The sequence below is a fragment of the Rhopilema esculentum genome, chromosome 21 (assembly GCF_057945365.1).
Source record: "Rhopilema esculentum isolate cy_ngs chromosome 21, ASM5794536v1, whole genome shotgun sequence".
Taxonomy (NCBI): Eukaryota; Metazoa; Cnidaria; class Scyphozoa; order Rhizostomeae; family Rhizostomatidae; genus Rhopilema; species Rhopilema esculentum.
This window is the reverse complement of record NC_142835.1, coordinates 10,704,038-10,727,264: the sequence shown is the minus strand read 5'-3', so window position 1 is coordinate 10,727,264 and position 23,227 is coordinate 10,704,038. Positions and strand designations below refer to the sequence as shown.

Genomic DNA, 23,227 nt, shown 5'->3' with positions numbered 1-23,227 from the left:
GAACAATAAAGAAAGGTGCTAAAATTTGAAATGAGCCACAACAATTTGAAATAATCTTCTTCATGCAGCAATAAGTGCTGAAAATTGTTGGTGAATTTAGAAAACTTTTGAAGTTTTAAAATTTGGTTCTCAAAATCGAGTGTTTATTATGTATCAAAGATGAAAATTTCAGTCTGACATCATTTTCTTAAACATGTGTTTCTTTAAATAAAAAAGATATATTTATTAAAGATAGTCATACTTACTGGCTACTGGAAGAATTTGCAACCAGAAGGATGACCGAAACATACAGAGTTCAAAAGATTAAATGAAAATTAGCCCCACCCCTCTCCTCTAATGCTTGATTTACTGCAAAAAAGTAGCTCTATAAAGCTCCTTTCAAACATCGCTAACTTCTTAGAAACTCTTGTAAAAGGATGATTTACTTTTTTTGATACAGAATGGTCCATGTATGGGGGTATGGTCAAGGATACAGGGCCTCCGACGAAGGGGGGCATGGCCCCCTCACTTTTTTGCAAAACAATGGAGCTTTTTTAAAAATCTTTTGTTATGATTCTTAAATTTTCTCTTGGCCCCTCCATTTTGCAACCTGCGTCGGAGCCCATGGGGTGTGGCAATCCGAATCCACAATGTAACCTCTAAATAAAACCAGTTATTTTACATTTTGCAATAATTATGATAGTTTTTTTGAGTAGGTAATGTAAGCTTTTCATTATTTATAAAGTAAGCTTTTCATTTTGTTTAAAAGCTTGAATGGGATTCAGTTTAGCATTTCATCTCTCTGATATTATTCATGATATCATACCATTCGAACTGTAGTTCTTTTAAAGCAGGCCATTAAAACATATGCAAAAAGTGTCTTGAATAGAAGTTTAATATTAAATTTCTTGGAAACGGAAAAGCTATCGTACCAGATTAAATTTTGCAAGCAACCCCCCGTTACGACTTAATCCTTCAGCATTCCGGTCTGGCAAAGAGCGCATGCGTCAGCGAGGCAGCCTTGGACAAACGTGAATGAGGATCGAGCCAAGGATACAACGTTTGATTTGTAAACTAATAAGTAAATTCTTATAGTTAGGCATCTTAATAAAACTTGCCTTTATTTGTGGGCAAGGTCAGCAGAATTTTGATCGTTTTTTCCTGTGATAGACAGAAAAGTCGAACTGGAGATACTGTGTTTTGTTTACTGATTTCATGGCCGGGCATGAATCGTTCGCATGATGAAAGGCAGAGTTTACGAGGAGAAGGCGTGATGAACAGTGTAAGCAATCGTTCTATGAATCCGGTTATGTCAGTTGCAAGCCTAGAAAAAGACAAACACGAGAGTTCCATCGGTCCAAAGATGAATTCAGGTAACAAATTTGTATAAACATTTAGTTTTTCAGGCTGAATGTACGTTAATGCCTGAGTTCTTTCGAACGAGTATTGTCTTGGGAAAGGCCTGGTTGGGATTCTACGTGACCCCCATTTAGGGGTTTCCCTTTGAATATAAGTAATTTAGATATAAATTGAGATATTTAGTGTGTAGATATTTTTTTATATCTTCATTTCATAACTAAGGCTTCCTCGTGGGAGTACTTGCAATACTTTAAAGAAGCCAGCATATCAGATATTATTTTTATCGGGGTTGATACATTTTATTTAAGAAAGGTGTCTGCTATATCAGTTACAAATAAACGAAAGTTGGTTCAGTTAGTAGGGAGCCTAAGGCTATCAAGGGATTGAATTTTGATGAAGTATATCATGTGGTTGTCTATGAAATAGCCTGGGCCTGTTCGTGGATTTTTCTGTCTCTGTAAAGTTCCTCTCTGGTAAGATCCACGGATATGTTATCAGCCTGCATGCTTTTGAATGATAGCATTTGAAGTTTCTGTCTAATTAAATTTAATGTAAACCTTTAATATGAAGTTCGTCCCAAATAAATTTACTTGCCGTGTTGCGAACAACTTTTGAAGTGTGGTAGCTGGTTCGGCTGCTCAGCCTTTTCAATCAAAACAAGCGGAATGGAGGGAGCCGCCAATTCGGAATCGTCGGTGACTTTTCAAGTGCACGTTTTGGTTAGATTTCCCTTATAGAGTTCTGTTCATTGTTGAAAAAACATAAATTATTGTTGCCTTTTTGGAATGACTGCATTAAGTAGTTAATATCGGGCGGTTGGCTAACCAGCCAGGCCAAGGGGGATTCCATTTCCAAGATGTCTCCATGTCGCCAGTGGACTGTTTCTTTATAGTCGCAAGGTGCAGGTCAAATTTCACGCTTGATATCATTACTTCTCAGGGAATGAGCACTCGGGCTACAGGGCTGTGGATCTGATCAAAGTAAGTAAAGTTTTTATAGTCATGCTTTTTTTTGTTTTCGAACGCAAAACTTTTCGTGATTGGCTGCTCTGCCTTCTATAAACATTTTCTGCGGTATGTACTGTCTAATTATGTTTAATTTTGAATGGTTCATGTTTTAAATAAGTTCTTGTTTACTATTTTTATAGTCCTACTTTATTTTGATTTTAAATTTTTTAAGAAAGAGTTTATTGTCTTGCACAATGTTTAGCAAAAAAGTTAAGTTCAGAAAAGTTTCAACTTTTAAGTATTACCTCCGCAATTTTTTACCATCAGTACAGTACATATATATAATGTCTTTATAAGATATTATTTGTATTTACAGATACAAATGGAACTGTTTTACAACAACTATGTGATTTTATTCAGTGAATATTACCTTACTGTTAAAAATTTAATTATGATTCGTAATTGTCAATGTTAAATTAAATTCAAGCATATATAGGACTATAAGTTAAAAAGTTAAATAAAAATTGAATATATGATTTAGATTTTTACAATTTATAGCCTGTGAATATATGATATAAATTTATTTTGGAATGTGAAATTTGTCATTTTGATTGTTAGGGTTCATGAGGGTTGGTCTTGAGTTTATTATTTTTTGTTTCTATACACAGCCAAGCAAGTCTTTAAGCAATGCAATGTCTCATGTGTCTGTTGGGTCTGCACCACTGCCTCCAATGCCGCCATTGCAAGCACCGTTACTTACCAGTATTTTGCCAGGTCCTGGTCACCCAATTATGCCACCAGGACTCCCACATGGAACATTGGTTCATGGAAGTGCGCTCCCTGCACAAATACCCTTGATGGGCAGAGCAGCTGCTGCAGTTGCCCCACCAAGAGCCAGCATTGCTGTTCCCCCACTGAGAGCAACAACAATGCCTCCTCTAAAGTCAGCTAGTAATGCAAGTCAAATATCACAGAATATCAAGGTAATCACTATTGCTATGATCAGTTATCATGAATGTCTGAACTGAAATGCCTCCATTAGTTATCATGAACGTCTGAACTGAAATAAACTGAAACTGATAACAGGAAATATCAGCATTTCTGACAACATTGATATGATTTATGATAATGATGTATAAAGGAAATAAAAATAGAAGTGTAGACACTATGTAAACATAAGGAGTTCGTTTTTACCTTAGGACTCCATTGGTAACATTCTCAATAGGCAAGCGGCACTGATTGGTCAACCTCAACAGTCATGTGCTCATTTTTTCTGATTGGCCTATTTCGATCCACAACTGGGTATATATATATTTCCTAGCGTAGAGTTTTGATCTATGTTCTGACTCTGAAGAGTGTCAGACGAGAAGCTTTAGTTTACTAAATGTTTGCTTTTTTCAAAGCCATTTTCAAATTTTGTACCACCAAAAGATTGTTTGAAAATTTAAGTATAAAAACCAGCCCAGGTAGGTAGGAAGCAGAGGCCCCAAAAGGCATCAAGCCCCTAGGTTTTTGCAAGTTCCTTTTAAGGAAGAGTATGTTTCCCCTTTGTTGAGATTCTTACAGTCAACTTCTCCTTTTTTGCCGAACTATTTGCTGACTTATACTGCAAAAGCTCTATTAAGCCCCACAGGGAGGAGGGGCTTGTTTATTTTTTTCTGTCCTAGAGGGGACTTATTAAAAATTAGAAGTAAAAAATGTTTTAAAAACACCATTGTCTATTTAAAAAGACCATTCTCAGAAATCAGAGGTCGTTATCTTCAGCAGAATCACCAGGACCAATTGATAAACCTGGGACATCTTCTAAGCAAACTTCGGCTGACTTCTTTGGTGCACTAGTGCCGTATTTAATGCACACGGTCATCACACCCGTTATGAGACCCACTATATGTGTATCTTTTCCTTGTTTGACAACAAAGGTAAAAGAAGGGGGGGGGGGCTTATTTTAAGTTTTTGCTTGATAAGGAGGGGCTTAATAGAGAGAGGGGGCCTAATAGAGTTTTTACAGTAGGTGATTGTGCACTTCCAGAAGGGTGTGTCATCCAATGTTAAAATGCTTCCTACATCTCAGAGCCAGCCACCACATTGACCTATGCAGGAATATGCTTCAATATTTCATGAACTTTGATCTTATGCCAGCTGAAAATTAAAACAATCATGAAAATTCACACCTGATAAACTTAGTATGATTGTTTTGTGAGCCTTAGGCATAATTTCAAAAATTTCAGAATATCAAAAATTGAGAAAAAGTTATTGAATTTGAAAAGAGGACAGTTTTATTAAAAAATAAGTTAATTTCGAAGTATGGTCTTGAGAGTTAAGGCACCTAATTTTGGCTGGGACTATTTGCATACCTCCTGCTAGGTTGGAATTCTCAAAGTGAATCACTCATTACATTTGATTGGAACGTTACAAAGATAAATTCTCATTTCCAAGTTAATTATGCCAACAGAAAAGTTTATAGTAAGGTGGCAGTTGCTTTAAAACATTTGATGCTGTAGATTATTGCAGTTGAATATTGTTAAGCTGGACCTTAAATTGGGTCTATTAGACTTAGCAAGTGTGGATTTTCCTGGGGTTTGCCTTTGACTATAAAGAGGTAGGAAAATCCAATTAGAATTGAAAATCAGTCTGTCTAGTGAAAGTCTGAGTTTTCTGAGGTGGGAGTTAACAGGGAACAACTGTAGTTGCAAAATACTGCAATTTTGATAGTGGTCTGTTGCTCATATGAACACCGGAGCACAAAATATAACCTGAGATATATGAAATGTTAGTATTTCTTGTGCAAATGATAGTTATGTCAACTAAGCCTGGAAATTTGTTCTAAAAATCACGATTCCCTTGATATAACTTGATCAAAATATTGAAAAACACAATTTTTGAGATGTAGCAAAATATAATATGATAATATAAATCGACAAAAAGATGAATTTAAGCATGAAAATGTTCATGTAGCTGAGAATAAATTGTGATATAAAATCATAAAATAAAATTAAGATGCATTTGAAGTGTAAAAATATATCTTAGCTTACACAAAAATATATCTAAAGCCACTTAGCATACACAAAAATTGTTTTAATTTTTCGTTGTTTTCAAGCCCAAAAACTGTATCATAAATTTATGTATCTATAGATCAACTTGTACACAAACCACTATTGGGACATCTGAAGGCTTCTTTTGGTCTTTCATAATTTTATCGAAACTTAAGAGTTAATTACAGAGACTGTAGCTTACTTTTGATGGCTACTCCAGCGTTTTTACTTTGAAAAGCGTTGGACGAAAAGTATTTCTGTATGCTATACTGCCACTTTTAATTCTAATTTTGCACCAATTTTCATTCCATCATCAATTTTTGCAGTACCAAAAACCAAGAGGCAGTTAGAGAAATCCACACATCTCAACCACTAAGCAGAATTTACTTTGATTATGAGGTGTCTGGAGGAAAAATTGGAATGAAATTTTAACTTGGGGAAAAATTCTTAATATATTTTATGATCTGTTGATTATAAAAATTCATTTTAATAAAGTTATTTGTACTTTGTGGAAAAAATGTAAAATGTCAGTTTCAAAATCATTGGTAAACAAAGCAAACCACTTGTAAGAAGCCCTGAGGGGTTTGAAAAATAGCATGAACAATGCCAAGTCAGAACATGCTTCTTCTCTAGATGATTTCAATGCAATTGTTGAGGTCTCTAATGAGTTTGATTTTTTCTTTTGTGAAAGTCTTTGAAAACACAAATTTTTTCCCTTCTAACTTTCCATCCACACGTAACAGACGTTTCTTGTCACTGAAAAGGCGACTTTTTAAAATGCTCTCCTGAGTGGAAATTTTTAAAAATGCCTTCATGTATCGACAGCAAAATTGCAGCTTTCTGAAAATGCTAACATCGCACACACAGGATTTCAATACAAGATTATGAAGGAGCCAATTGCTCTGATGGTACCTCTGTTTCTTTCAGCTACAACCTGCGTTATTCAATCTTCACAATATATATTTACTATATATGAACTTTATAATTATAAGCAGCTTTCAAAAATAGCTCCCAATCCTCATCTGACCAAACAAACAACTCACTTGTCCTATTTTCTTAAGGTCTCTGTGCTTTGCCATTTTCCCTGATAATCAATATGTTGAAAATCATTGCAAGTTAGTGTGCAGAAGTAGTAAACAAAGCAAATGAAAATTTAGTGCCAAGTAATTTGCGCATGCTCATTTTTGTGCTTGGCTTGGAACCAAATGTCCTACTGTTTCAAACTATCAAACTACTGCTTCAATTAGCACCCATGCAGATGGAATTTCCAGACAAACCCAGGGTGGGTGTGCTCACTTGAGGGGGACAGGTGCTCATTGATTTTGACAAGGTCCTTATTTGATTTACCTTATTTAAGAGCAAAGTACTACCTTTGATAATTGCCCATTTCAATAAATAGGGTTGTTTTCTTTTTTGTAAATCATGGTTGAAAATGGATCTACTCTCAGTTAAAGCATCCTAGATTTGTTGTAGTCATATTATCCACAACCCAGTAATGATATTTATTGATATAGTATCACATATCAATTTAGTTTTGTATTCCAGCAGTAAAATGCATTATTGTTCTACAGTTTCATTAATGATGACATTAAAAGCTGTTTTAATTTTTGCTAAATTTTCACAGAATAGAGAACAGAACTGTGGTTAATTTATCCCTTGAATTATGGAGAGCAAAATTTCTGAAAACTGCCAAGTTCAAATATTAAATTTTGTTGCTTTTTTGTATAAGTCACAGTAATGAAGTTCTCTCAACCCCAAGTAACTATACTGTTTTGTTTAAATTCAACAGCATATAACACATTACTAAACACCTTGTTAATATTTTTAATAAAAGTATTAGCATTTAATAAAATGACAAATCTAATGTTACATCATTTTCTTTTGGAGTTATTGTAATTAAAGGACAAGTGACACACTTTTCACCCTATCTTTTCTTTTCATTAACTTATATATCATCATTTAGAAGTAAGTTTTTTCCTGGTTTAGAACAAAAAATTCTAATCAGGGGGCACAGGGGGCGCGATTTTGCTTTTTATCACATGACCCTATGACATACATTGTGATAACTCGGAATTTTCCTGTCATTAATAGAGAGTTTACGAAACACAACGCGACAGGTCCAGACGAACTGAATTCGTTTAGAAGCGTGTAGTAAACGTTAATATTGCACTGTATACCAGTAGCAGCAATAACAAATTATCACAATCTACGTCACGGTGTCACATGATTCATTTCCCGCCACAATTTGAAAAGGGTTTTTTAGTAGGAAAATGAAATCAGAAAGGAAAAATATTTCAACAACACTCTCATACAGCACTTTACTTTAAGTTAAAAGAAGAAAACAACTTGGCGCCAAAAGCGTGTCACTTGTCCTTTAAGTTTTGTTTGCATGCATTTTTTAGTAGAAATTGGCTCGCATACATAAGACCTTCATTCTAAGGTCCATTGTCTATGATTTATGAATGCTAGCATGCAATCCTTTGAACCTGACAGTCCAGATCTACAGGGTATAGATTATGTTTAGTTACCTAAAAGAGAACATTGTTTTTGAAATGTAAGAATTGTGAATTTTTAATTCCATGCTTGTATCAAATGCCTGATTTTAACTTGAATCGTTTATTTATTTGTTTAGATTCCAGTACCTGGTAAAGGCACCAGCATCTTTTCTCCTGTTGTCCCATCCAGCAGACTTCAACCATCATCATCTGCACAGTCATCTGGACAAATTATAAGTCGATCTATTGAGCATACCAAAGGTTTAGATTCAAAGACCAGTCATGTACAGGCAGATGTACACCAGATGCACTCTAATTCTAGCTCAGGCAATGCTGTAGCTGCCGGCACAGCAACGGTTCAGGTTATTGCATCTGGAACAGCTCCTCTGGGATCTGCTCAATCCAGCAAATCATTCTCTGTCATACCAAATCAAAATATACTCAAAATCGGTTCACAGAGCTTGCAGTATAATCAAACATCAGCAACATCAAATTCCATTGCAGCTGTCACAACCTACAGAGTTGCTCCTCCACCAAACAACATTGCTTTCAGTGAGTAAATTTTCTGAAACTCTTTTCTTTGGATAATGCACTGTTTTCTATAGGTTTTATTTTATATATCTTATAGATTTGGATCTTTCTAAAGTCTTATTCAAATACAACATTTCAACAAATTGTTTACCATTGTTTAGTTCTGACAATCAATATTTTTTCTACTCTATACATTCAATAAATCAACATATAAATGTTTAGTTGGTCCAAGGTATCACAGCGAAATTATCCAACATTCCTTGTCCTGAATTTTTAGCATATTGCAGATGGTTGCTTGTATGTTTGTTAGCCTCATAGAAAACTTGATATGTTGAGTACAGCAAACACTAAGTACATCATATTTCTGAAGTGAATCTAAGCAGTTTCTTATAAGAAAAAACAAACAATATGTATGCTTAGAATAGGCATGCTCAGTTTGGAGGTGCTGAAAATGGAAAAGTTTGTAAGAGGCATTAGATTATGTTTCCTATTTAAATCAGTTTCATAGTGATAGTTTCTTATTTCCTGGTAAACTCAGGTAAACTGACAAATGGCATGATTATTGATTGAGTAAATATTATCTATCCATTATATGATAAATAGTCTTAAATTGACATTAGAATAGCACATGTATATCGTTTATGTATTTTAATAGCAATTAATTTCAAAGCAACTCTGGGGTTATGGCATAAAAGCATTTTCAATCCTTATAGCACCTTTGTAACTTTTTTATGGAACAATATTTGTGCATTAACAGGTAAAATCATACCACAGCCAATATTGATTCCATCAACCACATCAGGGACACCAAGCACCACAAAGCCGGACTCCCAGGTTTTTGATAATTACAAATTTATTTATGTCATTAGTTGTTCAATTTATTCAAAAATTTTGTTTGCACAATGAATTTGTTGAAAATTATTTTTCGGTACCAGGAGAGAAGAACTGAGTGAGGTAGATTTTTTAACTAAGTGGTATTAATTGACATTGCAAGCTGCCACTGCAGGTAATTTTTGGAACAAGTTGACTTATTGTCTAGCTTGGTTATGTAAAATAACTTGGGACCTAAACCTATAGTCTTTGTCAGAGACATAAGGATATTTTGTTGTAAAATGAGACAAGTTCCCAAATCTCCAAGGGCATGAAAAGAAATTCAAACTTAACTGGTGCCATGTTATCGTTATATGTATCTAGTAATAACAGTCATAAATAAATCAAATATTCAATTCCTAAAAGACTGAACTATTTATTTATATACATAAATGCTGAGGCAAAGGCTAGCAGAAGGAAATTTTTTTTATGAAGGGTCCATTCAAATTGCATCATAATCGTCTTGTCGCCACAATACACCACAATAATGTACAATATTCAATGTAAATATATTAATATTATGTTTGTACAAATTGAGTTGCAGAAAGATCTGGTCTTAGGCCTATGTCGTACTTTTTCCATACTAATTAATGGCTATTTTCGCCCTGTCCAGGATCATCCAAAAAGCAACACATTGTCAAGCTCAAGCCACGGCCGCCTTTCGCCAACCACAACTTCTTCTCACCATTCTGCTTTTACTGCGCATCATCACTATAATTCTGGAATACCTGGATCATCAAACCAGCCACATATGCCATATTCATCAAATGGTAAGGGCATCTTATGCACATACTCACATATATTAACAGTCTTCGTCATAAGGAAATTAACATGCGTGTGGCAAACCATACGCATTATTTCTTTCATGCGTGCGATTTACACTCTTAAAAATCAGGCTATTTCGGACCCCGTTTACACAGTCCTGTTCAAAAACGGAACGGCGACGGTTCAAAATTCGTTCTCTTTCGTAACAGGGTCAAAACCATTCCGGATGGCAGAGCATAATTAGCTCGGTTCCAGAGTGCTAGCGTAAACGAAAGGGCGAACCGCGTCCGTTTTGTCACGGTTCCAAATTTGCACGCAGGGTTGCCTAGAGAATTGGAGGCCCTGGGGCAAAAGTGGAGAATAAGGCCCCTGCCAGCGAAGCGAGCAGAAAATTTTGTAATCATGCCACTTTAAACTAGCTTAAATTCGTTCATTCGCTTAAATTTGTTTACTGTTTATAGGCATAATTTTGTTATTTTTAATCAATTTTATTTCAAAACAGAATTCATTACTTAATAAGGTCCCATACACCTCGAGGCTTTGGGGCAATTTGCAGAGAGCTTGAGTGTTTCTGCTTTGTTCATTCCGAGAACTTCGACATTACAGGACAACTATAGGGAAATATTTATTGATGCAGTGGCGTAGATAAAGGGGGGTCAAGGCGCGGGGCGAACCACCCCCCCCCCCCTCCCCAGTACAGCTGAACTGCTGTTTTGTCGGAAAATTTCTGATTTGATCGGAAATTTGCATAGTTGTCAATTTAAATCAAAATGTTACATTTTGAGAGAAAAGATTTTAAAACTGAATATGGTGATCTCTTCTGATGTTCTAAATCAGATTTGCAATCACTTTTAATAAGGTATAGAACTTAAAAATGCCCTTTTTTCAGAGAAAAGACAAGAAAATCTTTGCGTAGTATGATTTATGACACGTGACTTACGTGAAGTTATGTACAAAATTTTGAAAAAATAAAAGCTTTTATAAAAATTTTGTCGGAAAATCTAAATTTCTCGCCCCTTTTATGATTTTTCCTATATACATGATTTTTCCTTTTATGATTGATATTAACCTTGATTGTCGGAAGATCTTCTTTTTGCGAGTCTATTCGCCGCCTGCCTCTCACATCTATGATAAAAAAGCCCATTTTCTTTTGAGCAATTTCATCGATGTTTACCCCGATAATGGCGAAAACGGGAAGGTAAAAGTTTTGGACACTACCTGGCGACCGCCATGTTTCCGGGAGAATTTGACCAAAGCAAAGCGATAAGCCACGATAGAGAGCAAAATAGTAACTATTTAAAGAATAAGCCGATGTTGCTCAGCTTATGAAAGACAAAACTTCCAATGTTTTGTTGAAGAAAACTATTTTATCCAGGTCAAAAACGACGGTCAAATATACAATTCATGCGTGCAATCAATCGCTCTCATTATTGGTGTCATGCGTGTGCCGATGCGTGCGCGTGCGATCGCACGCATTAAACAACAAAGACTGTATTAATAAAATACATGATTTCATATGTAGCATTGAAAATCCAAATGTTGTCAGGGTTTTTTAGAGTACGTATATAATGAATTGAATTTTATCTATCTATGGTGTAATCTTTCATTACCAGAAACAATTATTAATCAGGATTTGGGTTCCGTAAAAATTTATCTTAAAAGTAGATTCTAAAGCCCAGCTTGGATAAGTCCGTGTTTCTAACAACTAAAACGTTCTTGGAAAGTTGACAAGAGCTCAAATGTTTTCTGTTTTAAGTATTTTATTTTTTCAAGGCTCGATGCACAGTGTTTTCTTACAAAAATGTGTGAAGAAAAACTCAGATTTCTATGAAAATTATCTCCCATGTTGAAAAGCGCATTGTTAACATTCCACACCTTTTGTTCACAGCCATGTTCAAAAAAAAATTCAAACAAAATTGCCCCGTCTAGAAGGTTTTTTACACTGGCTTCATGATTCTATTACTATTCAGTAGCTTGCTAATTTTCCTCTTGAATCTGCAGAAAATAAGAACGACAAACTGAAGCCTGGCAATCCGTCGCTACAATATGCCATTGGATCATACTTCCCAATCGACACTGGATTCTCACATCCAATTGGAGTTCACAGATTTCCTTCTGGGACACCGTTCCACTCGTATGTACGAACTCCGTCTGGCTCGACTTCCAGCTATGGTTCATTTCCCATGTTTGTTGAGGGGACTCGTGGTTTTGCTTCAGCTCCACTGCCAATCCCAGGGATGACACCGTCAGCAAGAGGTTTGATCTTCTCATATTAACAGTCTATTTTTTGTTCCTAAGGCCTCTCCTTAAATTCTCATAGAAAATTCTTAGCAAGAAGGTACAGGGGCTCTTTCTTGTTGAAAATCCTGAATGTTCCAAACCTTTCAAAATTTTTGAATGAAATGTATTTATTAGTTATGTATACTGGTTTGGAAATACAAAGTTATATTTTTGACAGCAACTGTTTAGGATTGATGTGGTTTAAAACGTGTCATGTCACAGTGTTTCTGTGGAAATTGTCTGCTAAATTTCGTCTAAACATTGCACAAGATAGTGCAAAACTTGGAATTCTTTCTTCTGTTTGATTATTTAGTGGTATGTTACATGGTATTTTACTTGACTAAGCATAATATTTTATCAAACATAGAACAATATTTTTTCAAAGCTTGTTCAATATCACTTGAAAAGCCACATTCACATTAACATTTTTCAATCTGTGCAGGGTTTTGCTTTAACATTGATTCTGTAATACTAGTCTAGTTCTTGATCGCACCTTAAGAAATAACAATTAGTTATTTCAAATGAGTTAGTCTCCTTTAATCATTTATTCATCTTTTTTTGTTTTTCTTTCCTTAATTTGGTTCAGTATCAATATAAGCCTTTATGAATTTTTATTGAACTTTTGTCCTATAAGATTGCTTCTTCATGCTAATAAGAAGCTCAGAGATCAGTCTAAAAATCCTTTGAGAAATGGTAACTAAAGATAGCTGCCCACGAAGATATCATATATCTGGTTGTTATTCCCTTGATATATATATATATATAGCTAACCTTCACAATTCTCGTTGCAGACTCACACCACCATTCAACATCAGGGGAATCCTCACCCGTAATGAACAGCTCATATTCAATCCACAACTTCCCGAACCTTCAGTCATCATCATACCATACGTCCGGACAACAAAGCAATGTCTCCTCCTCACGACCCGGACCCGGAATCCTACGCAAGCGCACAGCTGAAGGGTGGGTGTTGTTTTCTCCGTGTATACAGAGATGTCAATGATCAAAAATCTTTTTCCAGCCTTGTATTTTGTCACTTTTGTTGCTCAATTACACCATGTTTTCTGCTTTTGAATTGTAATTTTCTTTTAATTTCGACTTCGCTGCTTGTTTGGGTGACTAGGGAACCATGTTTCCACAACCAACTAAAATATGTCTTAGTAACAGGTAGAAGCGAAATTTCTACACACGTCGTTCTTTTGTTGGTAGACTACAACTACAAACCACTCATTTTAATCCCATAATCCATTTTGTCTCAGGTATCCAGTTCATGGCCTGGATAGAATCTCGAGCCCAACCAAGCAAGAACCTCGTATTGATCACAGACAGGAGCACTGGTCTGATTCGAGACCAAGTTCCGGATCCGGTAATGCACCTTCACGCCAGGAATCGCCGAGACTTTTATGGTGTGTACCCTTGTTTTATGCTAATGCTAATAAGGTTAATTTTTACACATTATATAATAATCTACTGTCGGGGGAAATCTTAGAATAAGAAACATCAGTATCAGGTACAAAACAATCTATTAATGATAATATATTGTGAGTTGAAGGCGCCTGCTGTCACCTGGTCGTCTCCCACACAAGAATTCCTGATGACGTATGGAAGTTTTGTTATAGCGTCGGGAAAGAGTCTGAATCATGGAATTCTAGATTTCAATTTTTGTATTAGTTGTTGTGGACGTGCAGCCTATGTAACCGAAATATCGAGTGTTTCCTTTTTTGAAAGATCAAGGAAATCTTATTCAACTTCCACCATATACGTTCTTATATAATATTATCCCTTTTTTATATAGCATCTTCGTCGATAGTCGATCTTATCAGGCTTGTTTAGATTTATTAAATGCCTAAAATCCAAATTAAAATTAAAAATGAAACCTTTTGATCGTGCTTGTTCTATTTGTATTAAATTTTATTAATCTAAAGATACTTGTTTTCTTTCGAATTTAAAGATGATACCAACCTGTTAATTGACTGCTTTGGAAATTCTCTTGATCGTAGTCGTGTCATGTTAGGGCTGCTCGAAAAGTTTTATCGTGGTTGCGTCATGTAAGGGCTGATTTAGTCTTGCTTGGTGATGCTAGTTAATAAAAAGTGTTTGGTTCTTGACGATGAAGGCAAATAATGTTTATGTTGCATCAGAGAAAAGCTAACATGTATCATTTGTCAATGGGGATGCCTATAATTATTCGAGCATTCTGCTGCCCTGATTTCAAAGAGTTTTCTGTCGAAGGAAAAGTTCTCCCATAAGAACATTTAGTTTTTAGAACATTTGACGAAGATAGAGCCTTTCACTATCTTGAAGATAAGCATTTGGGTTCATTATGGCTTATACCAGCTTCATAACATTTGAATCTTTCCCAGTCTCTTTATGCATTTTTGACTCCTCTTTGCATACAAAGAGCCTGTTTTCACACGGTTTTTCAAGCAGCGTTATTTAAGAAAATTATGAATCGTAAGCAAGAAGCAAATTTGTGAATCCACTTTATTTTGTAACTAAATAGTGACATTGTTTAGTTTTCACCTTAATCCTCCTCTTTTTCAAATAGAGAATATTGCTGGATACTATGTCTAATGAGCAACCGTTTTGTTTTTAGTGATGAAAAGACAATATTCAGCGATAGCTTCACCTCTGTGGCAGAATCCAGTAGCTACATAAATAGTAGTATTTCTTCAATAACAACAAACGCAGAAATGAAAGTAGAGCCAGTAACCCCCCCAGTGTCTGCTCAGAACAGCAGTGTGAGTGTTTCTGGTGCGTTGATGCCGGCTGTTTCAACTGCATCTGTCCCGGAGGCGTCTCCACGAAAAAAACCGAGGAAACAAAATGTGTAAGTTCAGGCACAAAAAATATTTTGAGGAATTTATTGAGCTGGTAGATATCATACCGTGCTTTGGCCGGCCTACTGTTTCTTCCGTGTATTATTCGTGTCTTGCCAGAGCTTTCTTAGATATTGATACGTTTAGTACAATTTTTGTATCGTCTAGAAAACAGAACGCTTTACATAGAAAGATATTGAAAAAGTACCGATCTTCTGTATCTACATCGGCTTGCAATCAGGTGTCCCAATTATCATTTTTTAAGTAGCAGATGTTATAATTTTGAATGAATAGCAACGATGCTGTTCCATGAAATATTTCTGGTTTATCTTCGGCAAACTACCAAATCATATTAAAGGCAGTCTGTTCCCTCAATGATCGGCTAATATAAAAAATTGGTCTTCCCGCCTCAACGGATTATGCTGCTCGCTTTCGCTGGCCTAGGTGCGGTAGTGGAAAACATTCGAAACTGCGTGCCAAAAGCTATTGGAAATGGCAAGAAGATTTCATTACTGGAATGGAATAATTATAATGAAAGCATTTCCTTTCGCTGTTGTCGCACAAACCAAAAAGGGAACCAACTTTTTCTAGCCACAGCTTTACTTTAACGGGAGCACAGTCATTTGATTCAGAAGTTCTGGAATCAAAGTTATTTCTGATTGGTTTATATCGTTGAATTACCGATTAAGCTGAACGGTGCGTGAATTTCACTCCTGTCAAAATAAAAGTTGGGAACAATAGGGGACTGACTGCCTTTAATACACAAAAGCCGTTGGTGCAAGATAACCCAACAATAACAGATTCTTTGAGTACCGGGTAAGGCCAGTGTAGTTTGGTGCGTTTATCGAAGCCAACGTAAAAAGAGCCCAACATTCCACCAGACAAAGTGTTCTCTTTTCCGCCTTAAAATCAAATTCCAAAGAAATATTGCTATGAGTCTACCGAAAAAGCCTTTCCTTGCACAAGACATACTACTTCGCTTTATTTTCTTTTAAATGCCTAGATCTTGTCAAGTCAGACGTAGGTTCAGGGAATGGTTTATGTAACCAACTTGACCTGGAAAATAGCCTTGCACAGAATGGCTCGACTTTTCACCTGAAATGGCTCCAACCATAATTCAATTTTATTTTACAATCTTATCTAATTAAACACTCTTTATTCCTGTACTTGAAATGCTACTTATAGTCCCTAAAATGTACATGGCTTCTAATTTATCTAATCTATCACATAAATTTTTGAGATTTTTTTTATCTTATATATCCGTGAATTATCCTAAATAGCATTAGGATATCATTCCACAACCAAGGCCAAATCACGCTAAATTATCGGTTGGCAACTAATTCTCTTCATGATTTGCAGTATCCAGTTTCATTTGTATATTTCTTGATCTCGTTGACTTGTCACTGTTTCTTAGTTTCAACATGCCTGAGTATAGATTATTAAGGGCGACTTTCACGTATCTTTAGGGTTACCACGGAAGATAAATTCAGCAAGGTTTCACTTGAAGAGGAAGACGTTGAGCTAGAGAGCAAATTCCGAGATAAGCGGAAAGAGACTAAAGTAGACAGCCCGTTAATACGCATACAGAAGCCGGCTCCAAAACTGAAGGCGGAAGAGCCCGCCCAAGAGGTGAAGCAGGAGCCTGTTGAACCAGGTGGGTTGAGCCAAAGATGCTTGTTGTATTTGTTTTCCCAAAGCTATTCAGAGCAGCTAAACGTCATATTTCATACAATGGGGAAAGTAAACGGTTATCCAATAATGAATACCTCCCAACAGCTTTGCCCAATCATGTATCTGTAGTGGTACAAGCCAAGTTAAAATTAGCACCAAACAACTAAAATCTTCTTATATAATGGACTGCTTACACAAGTATCCCCTTTGTCAAGGTTTCTTTTTTGCCTTCCGTTGATACATTTAGAAAATCAAGTCACAAATGAAAATGGTTTTTTGACCAAGTTTCAGTTGTCACAGTGTGATTTTGTGACATTGACTGTTTGAGACCCACCCTTTATATAAAAGGCTATATAAAAGGGAGTTCCTGGGAAATGGGAAGTGTTCAATCTTCTTTCTTCCGCATGTTTAGATAGCGAAAGCCAATTTGATCATAGGCCTACTCTTATTGTCAATAAATATGCAAAATTGCGTGCGAATAGTATTAATTAACAATATAACTCCTAATGTGGCGTGCTTGTAACCAGGGTCAAAGGTCTTTTTAATATACATACAATTTTGACGCAATGAGCTTATAACAGAGAACTCTATATAATTATTGAGTTAAAATACGTTTTTTGAGCTATTTTTTTGTGTCGTTTGTAGCTTTGCGTTTTATTGAAAGTTGAAGTTGACTCCATTTTGTTTGCCTTTCAGATGAAAATACCAACTACTATATGTTCATAAGTCGGAGAAGGAGTAGTGCTTTGGGTGATTATAAAATTAACTCAAAGGCTGCATACCATCATTTTTACAGATATTCAGACGTCAAATCGAAAGGTTTGTGTCACATTATTTACATTTAGTAGATTTGTGTTTTTATAGACTGTGATTCCAGAGTTTGACTAAATCTTCAGAATATAACTGGTAACTGTTAATTTTTTATGTTTTGTTTTGGTTTTTTAAATAAACTCTGCATCTTTTCAGTTCGTATATATACGACTTTATATGAAAAGGGTGGATGGTGAAAAGCGATTTGTGTTTTTTTTAAATTTTTCAGCTATTTTCTAAAACTTTTGATACTAGCCTGAGCTTGTTATTGGTAGAGCTAGCATTTTTTGTAGCGACAAAAATGATCATATTTTTCGATAAACTATTAAAAGTGCTCAAAACAGAAAACGTTTGCGAATGCCAAATTTTGTTTCGTTTCTTATGTGCAATTTAAACATAACCACAACAAGAAAAAACACATCTATTTTTGCCGCATGCAGCGTGAAAAGACATTACGTCATCTATCCTTCCTGCTTGCGAACACGCTCATACGTTCTCATTTCAAAATATCTTAGCACAGAAAAAGATTTCTGCAGAATGAATACCCGTAGAACCACTAATGCTTTGCTTTCCATTTGGGGATGAGCAGTTTTGAGGTCAGTTGTTCCCTGTGGATATGATGGTTGATCCTTGAAGGGGAAAAGGCAGTCCCCAGGTAGAAACACATCACTGACCAATTTAAGACATATTCTACAGGGAGATGTATCTCTTTGTTTAGATCAAAAAAGATATCTCAATAATCATTTTTGGTATTTTTTGGTGCAAACTAAATTTGCTGTTGTCAAGTTTGCTTGAACCTTAAAAATGATTTTACAAGAGCTTTGCGAATAAATCGAGAGTATTTTTTATGGTCGGAAACCTTATCAAAATTGTCAGCATCGATATGTATACATATAATTTCTCACTAATTATTCAAAATTTGCCAATATTAGAAAACGTTCTTGAAGTTATCAGTTTGGAATTTCAGAAACTAATTTCAGAATTTTGAAAGTCAGACTCGGAATTTTTTTCAAGTCAAATTTCGGATTTTTAAAGTAGGATTTTGAATCTTTAAATTCAGTTTCTGAGATGTTAAAGACAGATTCGGAAGTATCAAATTCAGATTCTGAAAAGTCAGATACAGATTTTATAAAGTCAGATTCGAATTTGTAAAGTCAAATTCGCAATTTTAGAAGTCAGAAGGATTTGGAATTTAAACGCCAATTTTAGTCTACTTGAATTTAGTCTTTAGCTGTGATTGTTTTTTTGCAAGTGCTCCGAACATTAATTCAATGACCACTTTAAGCTTGAGAAGGGATACAGCCGTATTTCATACGAAATGAACGTATGCTTAGCACTACTCATGATCAAATTCTCTAAAAACATTTTTGAGTCCAATTTGCGGTTAATTTAATGCAATTTATTCCTGCCACAAAAATCCTCTGTTTCGTACTCCAACCCTTGAACTCTTTTAACCGAACTGTTAGCATGTTTGACAGTCTGTGTTTCCTAAAGCTGTTGCCAAGAAGTAAATCACCTTTTTTCAAGTACCTTATCGCATTGTTTATTTTTACGATAGAAGAGAAGAAGCCGATAGAGCTGCTAAACAACAAACGGATTTTGCAAAATATTTCTGCTTGGAGGATTCATCATATTTCCTCGCAAATGGATGATCTGGTAGGTATTTTAACAATGGTCGCCACAAGTTTTGTTATCATATTGACGATTTTTCTTTCTACTCGACAAACGGTAATGGAGGATTATTGTATAGAACTGAAGTTTGAAAGTAACAATTGTAAGTAAAAATATGAAAGATTAAAGTATATCATGAATGGCTACATTCACGCTACCGTGAATTTCTTTTTCTCTGTTTTTATTTTTATTATTTTTGAAACAATGCTACCAGTTTACATTTGCCGGTATTCGAATCAAAATTCTTTGGGCTAGACGGGTGTTCCCATTGCTCTGCTAAAATGACGCAATTCTACCTTTTGTTGTTTGCAGGGCAAGAACAAACCTCTTTTATAGTGGTTATTGTGAGCGCTAGGCCAAAACAGTTATATTTCTATTGATGATGAGAAAAGGGTGGATAATGTTGTAACTGTGTAAAACGCCATTTAGCGCCCAAAAGAAATAGGGTATTTCATAGACCAAAAGAATAAAATCACAGTCTTCAATGTACAGCAGGCGTGACAAGTTGCTTTGATTTGTTGATCTGTACCATTATTTTGGTCGACTTGCAGACAAGCAGGGGCGGACATTTGCTCAAATATTTGGGGGGGGGGCAAGCCTATCGTTTTGATAAGAGGACGTCACATTTTCCTATTGTTTTGTTAAAAAATACCATTGTATCCCTTCGCCCCCCCCCCCCAGGTATCCGCCACTGCAGGCAAGGCACACTGACGCCATGCTCATTCGTCTTTGTGAGATGAATTTTGATGTGCAGCGAAATTGACCAAGCATGACACATTGTTTTGTTTTGTTATACCAATACAATGTTTTGGCAGACAAATGAGCTGCGCGACAGTGTTCTCTTAATTTCGGGTTTTGGCTTCGGTTGGGTAGTAGGCTTTTCAGTTAAAGGCACCAGCTCCTTTAACAAAACCATTAAAGAAAGGCTTTGAGAATGACGTGACCTTTTGTCGCAATTTTTATTGCATCCTCTAAAACATTCACTGCCAAGACCAATTGAGAGCCTAGACGATATCAATTTTGCTCAGTAAAATGCTCTTTCACTCGACAGTGCTCCCTGGAGAATGAAGTCTGCAACAAACTATTCGAGTTTCAAAGGGAACTGCCTCGACCGAGCAAGCAGTTCATGCTCACGGCTTTGTGTCACGACCTTCAAAATGGGAAACGACACGCTTCGGTTGACGAACAATTAAGAGTGCTCCACGAGCTGATTCAGGTTAGTGCTTATGCCCATCTTGTAGGTAGAGCTTTTCTGATACTCTCATTGCAAATTATATTGTTCATGCAATGTAGACAAAATCTGCCCATTTGCTCTTTTTTCCTTGCTGTTTATATTAATGTTTTTGAAGATGAACGAAAGTACATTCGCTGTTCGTTGCTCCGTGTTAAAGTTTTGCCATGTCCAAAAAAGCTCGATTCGTCCCACCCATCTCGATTCGTCCCGCCCATTCCAAATTTTACATCGTTTTTAAAAGGAACAAAAATCATTATAGTTTGTCTAAGCCAATCAGTACACAAGTTGTTTTGTGTAAGCCAATCAAATCACAGAACAGCGAATTCCATGTTATATGCAACTTCAATCTATATAGCCACCTTTACTTTAAGGTTTTTTAATGTCGTTGTGGAGAAGAATTTTTATCGAGTTTGTACAAGAAATCAACAATTACAGGCAATATATCAAAGCGCAAATGCGCTTCTGACCAAATTTAGATCCAAATTTACCACTTTGTTATTAAATAAAGGCCAATTTATGGCATTTTTTCTTTTATACATATTCCGCCCTGCCCTATTGCTTGAAATATTTGAATCTGTCTTTATTTCAAACTCCAATCCCATTTTCATTTCCCTTCGCCTTCGTATGTTTACGGTTGTAAAATTCGCCTTGTACACTTCACTTGCACATTCGTGAAGTTCAACGATAAATGAAGCCTTGTTTCATTGAGGACTAAATAAAGCTTTTAGATATAAGACTGAAGCGTCTATATAAGTCTAGCTCCATTCGTTGTTTGACACCATAAGTGGGACAACTCCAGAATATGCAATACAGTTTACTCATTTGGTTAGCTTTGTTAATTGCTTTCGTTTCGCTTTGGTTAGAGTTTTTATTCTTTTCGTTATGTTCTTCAGGGAAATATTCAACGTTGTCAGCTTAGCATGGAACAGCTGGTTGAAGCCAAACAGACAATGTTACGAGTAAGTCACCATAAATATGCAGCGTTTTAATCAGAACGTAGGCCATACTCATGCATTCAGCAGATTAAACCAGCCTTAGCTGTGTTCCCCTTAGTTGTGTCGATGGCCGTGAGTCTCTTTGTATTAAATCAGCTGTCGTTCAGTTGGGTGTATAGGAACATTCAGCCCTTAAGGATGGCATGTTTCGCAATAATCCTAGGTCTCTTTTAAGGCTTTATTTTCATATGGTTTAAGGTGAGATTACGTGGGATAATTATCGGAGCCGCCTATGAATAGGTATTATATGTAAAAAGGTATTATCGGATGTATGCTTAATGGCATGTCTATTTTTGACCAATGTTCAGTGCAATTATAGGGGTCTTAATACTCGATGTTAGATGCTGTCGTACTTATTGGAAATATTAAGTGGAATCCTGATATACCCAGCTTTAAAATTTGGATGCCAATAATTGCGTATGGATTGATGATTTTTATGTTCAAATTTATTTTTTGTTAAATAACTCTTAATTTTTGTCATTTTAAGCAGTTGCAAAAAGTTATCTTTGAAATGAAGTACCCAGATTTAATAGAACGATTTTCTGCTAATGGGTTAAGTATCTTAGGGACCGTTTCTTCCACTTAGAAGAGATGCTTTGGTTCGGGAAATTAGATTCTAAATTTCTAAGTGCAATTCATTGCTTATTTTCAAAGCAGATGTCTCCAAAATCGGAGCTTCTTATTTAGAAATTTCGTTAGACAAAATGTTGGTACTAAAATTTGCGTTGCATTTGCACGAGGTACTGGACATCTGCGTCACATGGCTATGGTCTCTGGCCGGGTTGATTTCGCTCTTTAAAATTCAGTTGAGTTACGCTAACATACACCAAACCCCTCTCCCTCCAGCCCCTTTAAAAAATCCAGTCTAAAAAAATCACTTGCATTGTTTCCAGTCTAAAGAAATCCTTTGCATTGTAGGTCACCGACCATAAACCAAAGATACTTGATATCATCAAGAAACACAAACACAAAAGATCAACGAAGAAAAAGACCCTCCCGTCGTATTGATGTTCGAGCGGTTTTAATGATTGGCGTTTATATCGTAGCATCGTACAGAGTCTATTTTTGCAAAGGAGCAGAATTATTTTGCTCGCACCCAAAGAATATCATCACAAATAGATATGCACAGCTTGAGTTATAGTTCAGATTTAAAAAGGCTTTTTGTTATCAGGCGCCTGCTATCACAACGAGTGGGTTTTGAAAGAATCAGTTTCTTTTTCATTTTGGTTTTCTACACTCAAAAGTTCCACATTTGCGAAATTTGGAAATATCGGTGGATGCTGCTCAGTTTATGTGCTAAAAACGCTATTATTTCATATTTAAGCTAACATATTTAGGATTCTTAGACCTGAAGGAAACCTCCTCTCTATCGAGGAAGAAAATTTCTAGGGACCCTTTAATGAGGAGAGCTTCTCTCCTGGGAAGTCCAATGTTAACCACAATTGTCTCTTGGGAGCCTTTGTAGTATGCTCGGTGCGAGTCAAATAAAATTGTGATAGACGCTGTAAATTTGGAGTTGTACAGTACTTGTGCTACATCCTTGTTTCATATTATGTGTAAACTAGTTGTATTATCTTGGATTGTAATGTGATGGTTTCCCGTTGATCAAAGTATCATTTAATATGTATATTGCAAAATGACTGACTTTCTCAGTCTCTTAGTTCCGTATCGATATGTACATTATAGTCTTATTTGTTGTCTTTTGTTTTTCTGACTTCTCATAGGGACATCAGAAGGGTTATTGCCATCACAGGGGGGGTGTGCACTCA

At 35.9% G+C, this 23,227-nt stretch overlaps 1 protein-coding gene across 1 annotated transcript; it reads left to right on the top strand.

Moving 5' to 3' along the window:
- The first annotated feature begins 985 nt into the window (after window positions 1-985).
- Window positions 986-23,149, top strand: LOC135684365 (uncharacterized). Its single transcript, XM_065199900.2, has 16 exons — window positions 986-1,352; window positions 2,278-2,318; window positions 2,954-3,268; window positions 7,950-8,364; window positions 9,101-9,177; window positions 9,827-9,983; window positions 11,980-12,234; window positions 13,050-13,221; window positions 13,518-13,664; window positions 14,855-15,088; window positions 16,544-16,731; window positions 17,445-17,567; window positions 19,117-19,214; window positions 20,281-20,445; window positions 21,357-21,422; window positions 22,377-23,149. Exons 1-16 carry the CDS (start codon window positions 1,205-1,207, stop codon window positions 22,464-22,466), a joined length of 2,691 nt encoding a protein of 896 aa, XP_065055972.2. The 5' UTR covers window positions 986-1,204; the 3' UTR covers window positions 22,467-23,149.
- The last annotated feature ends 78 nt before the right edge of the window (window positions 23,150-23,227 follow it).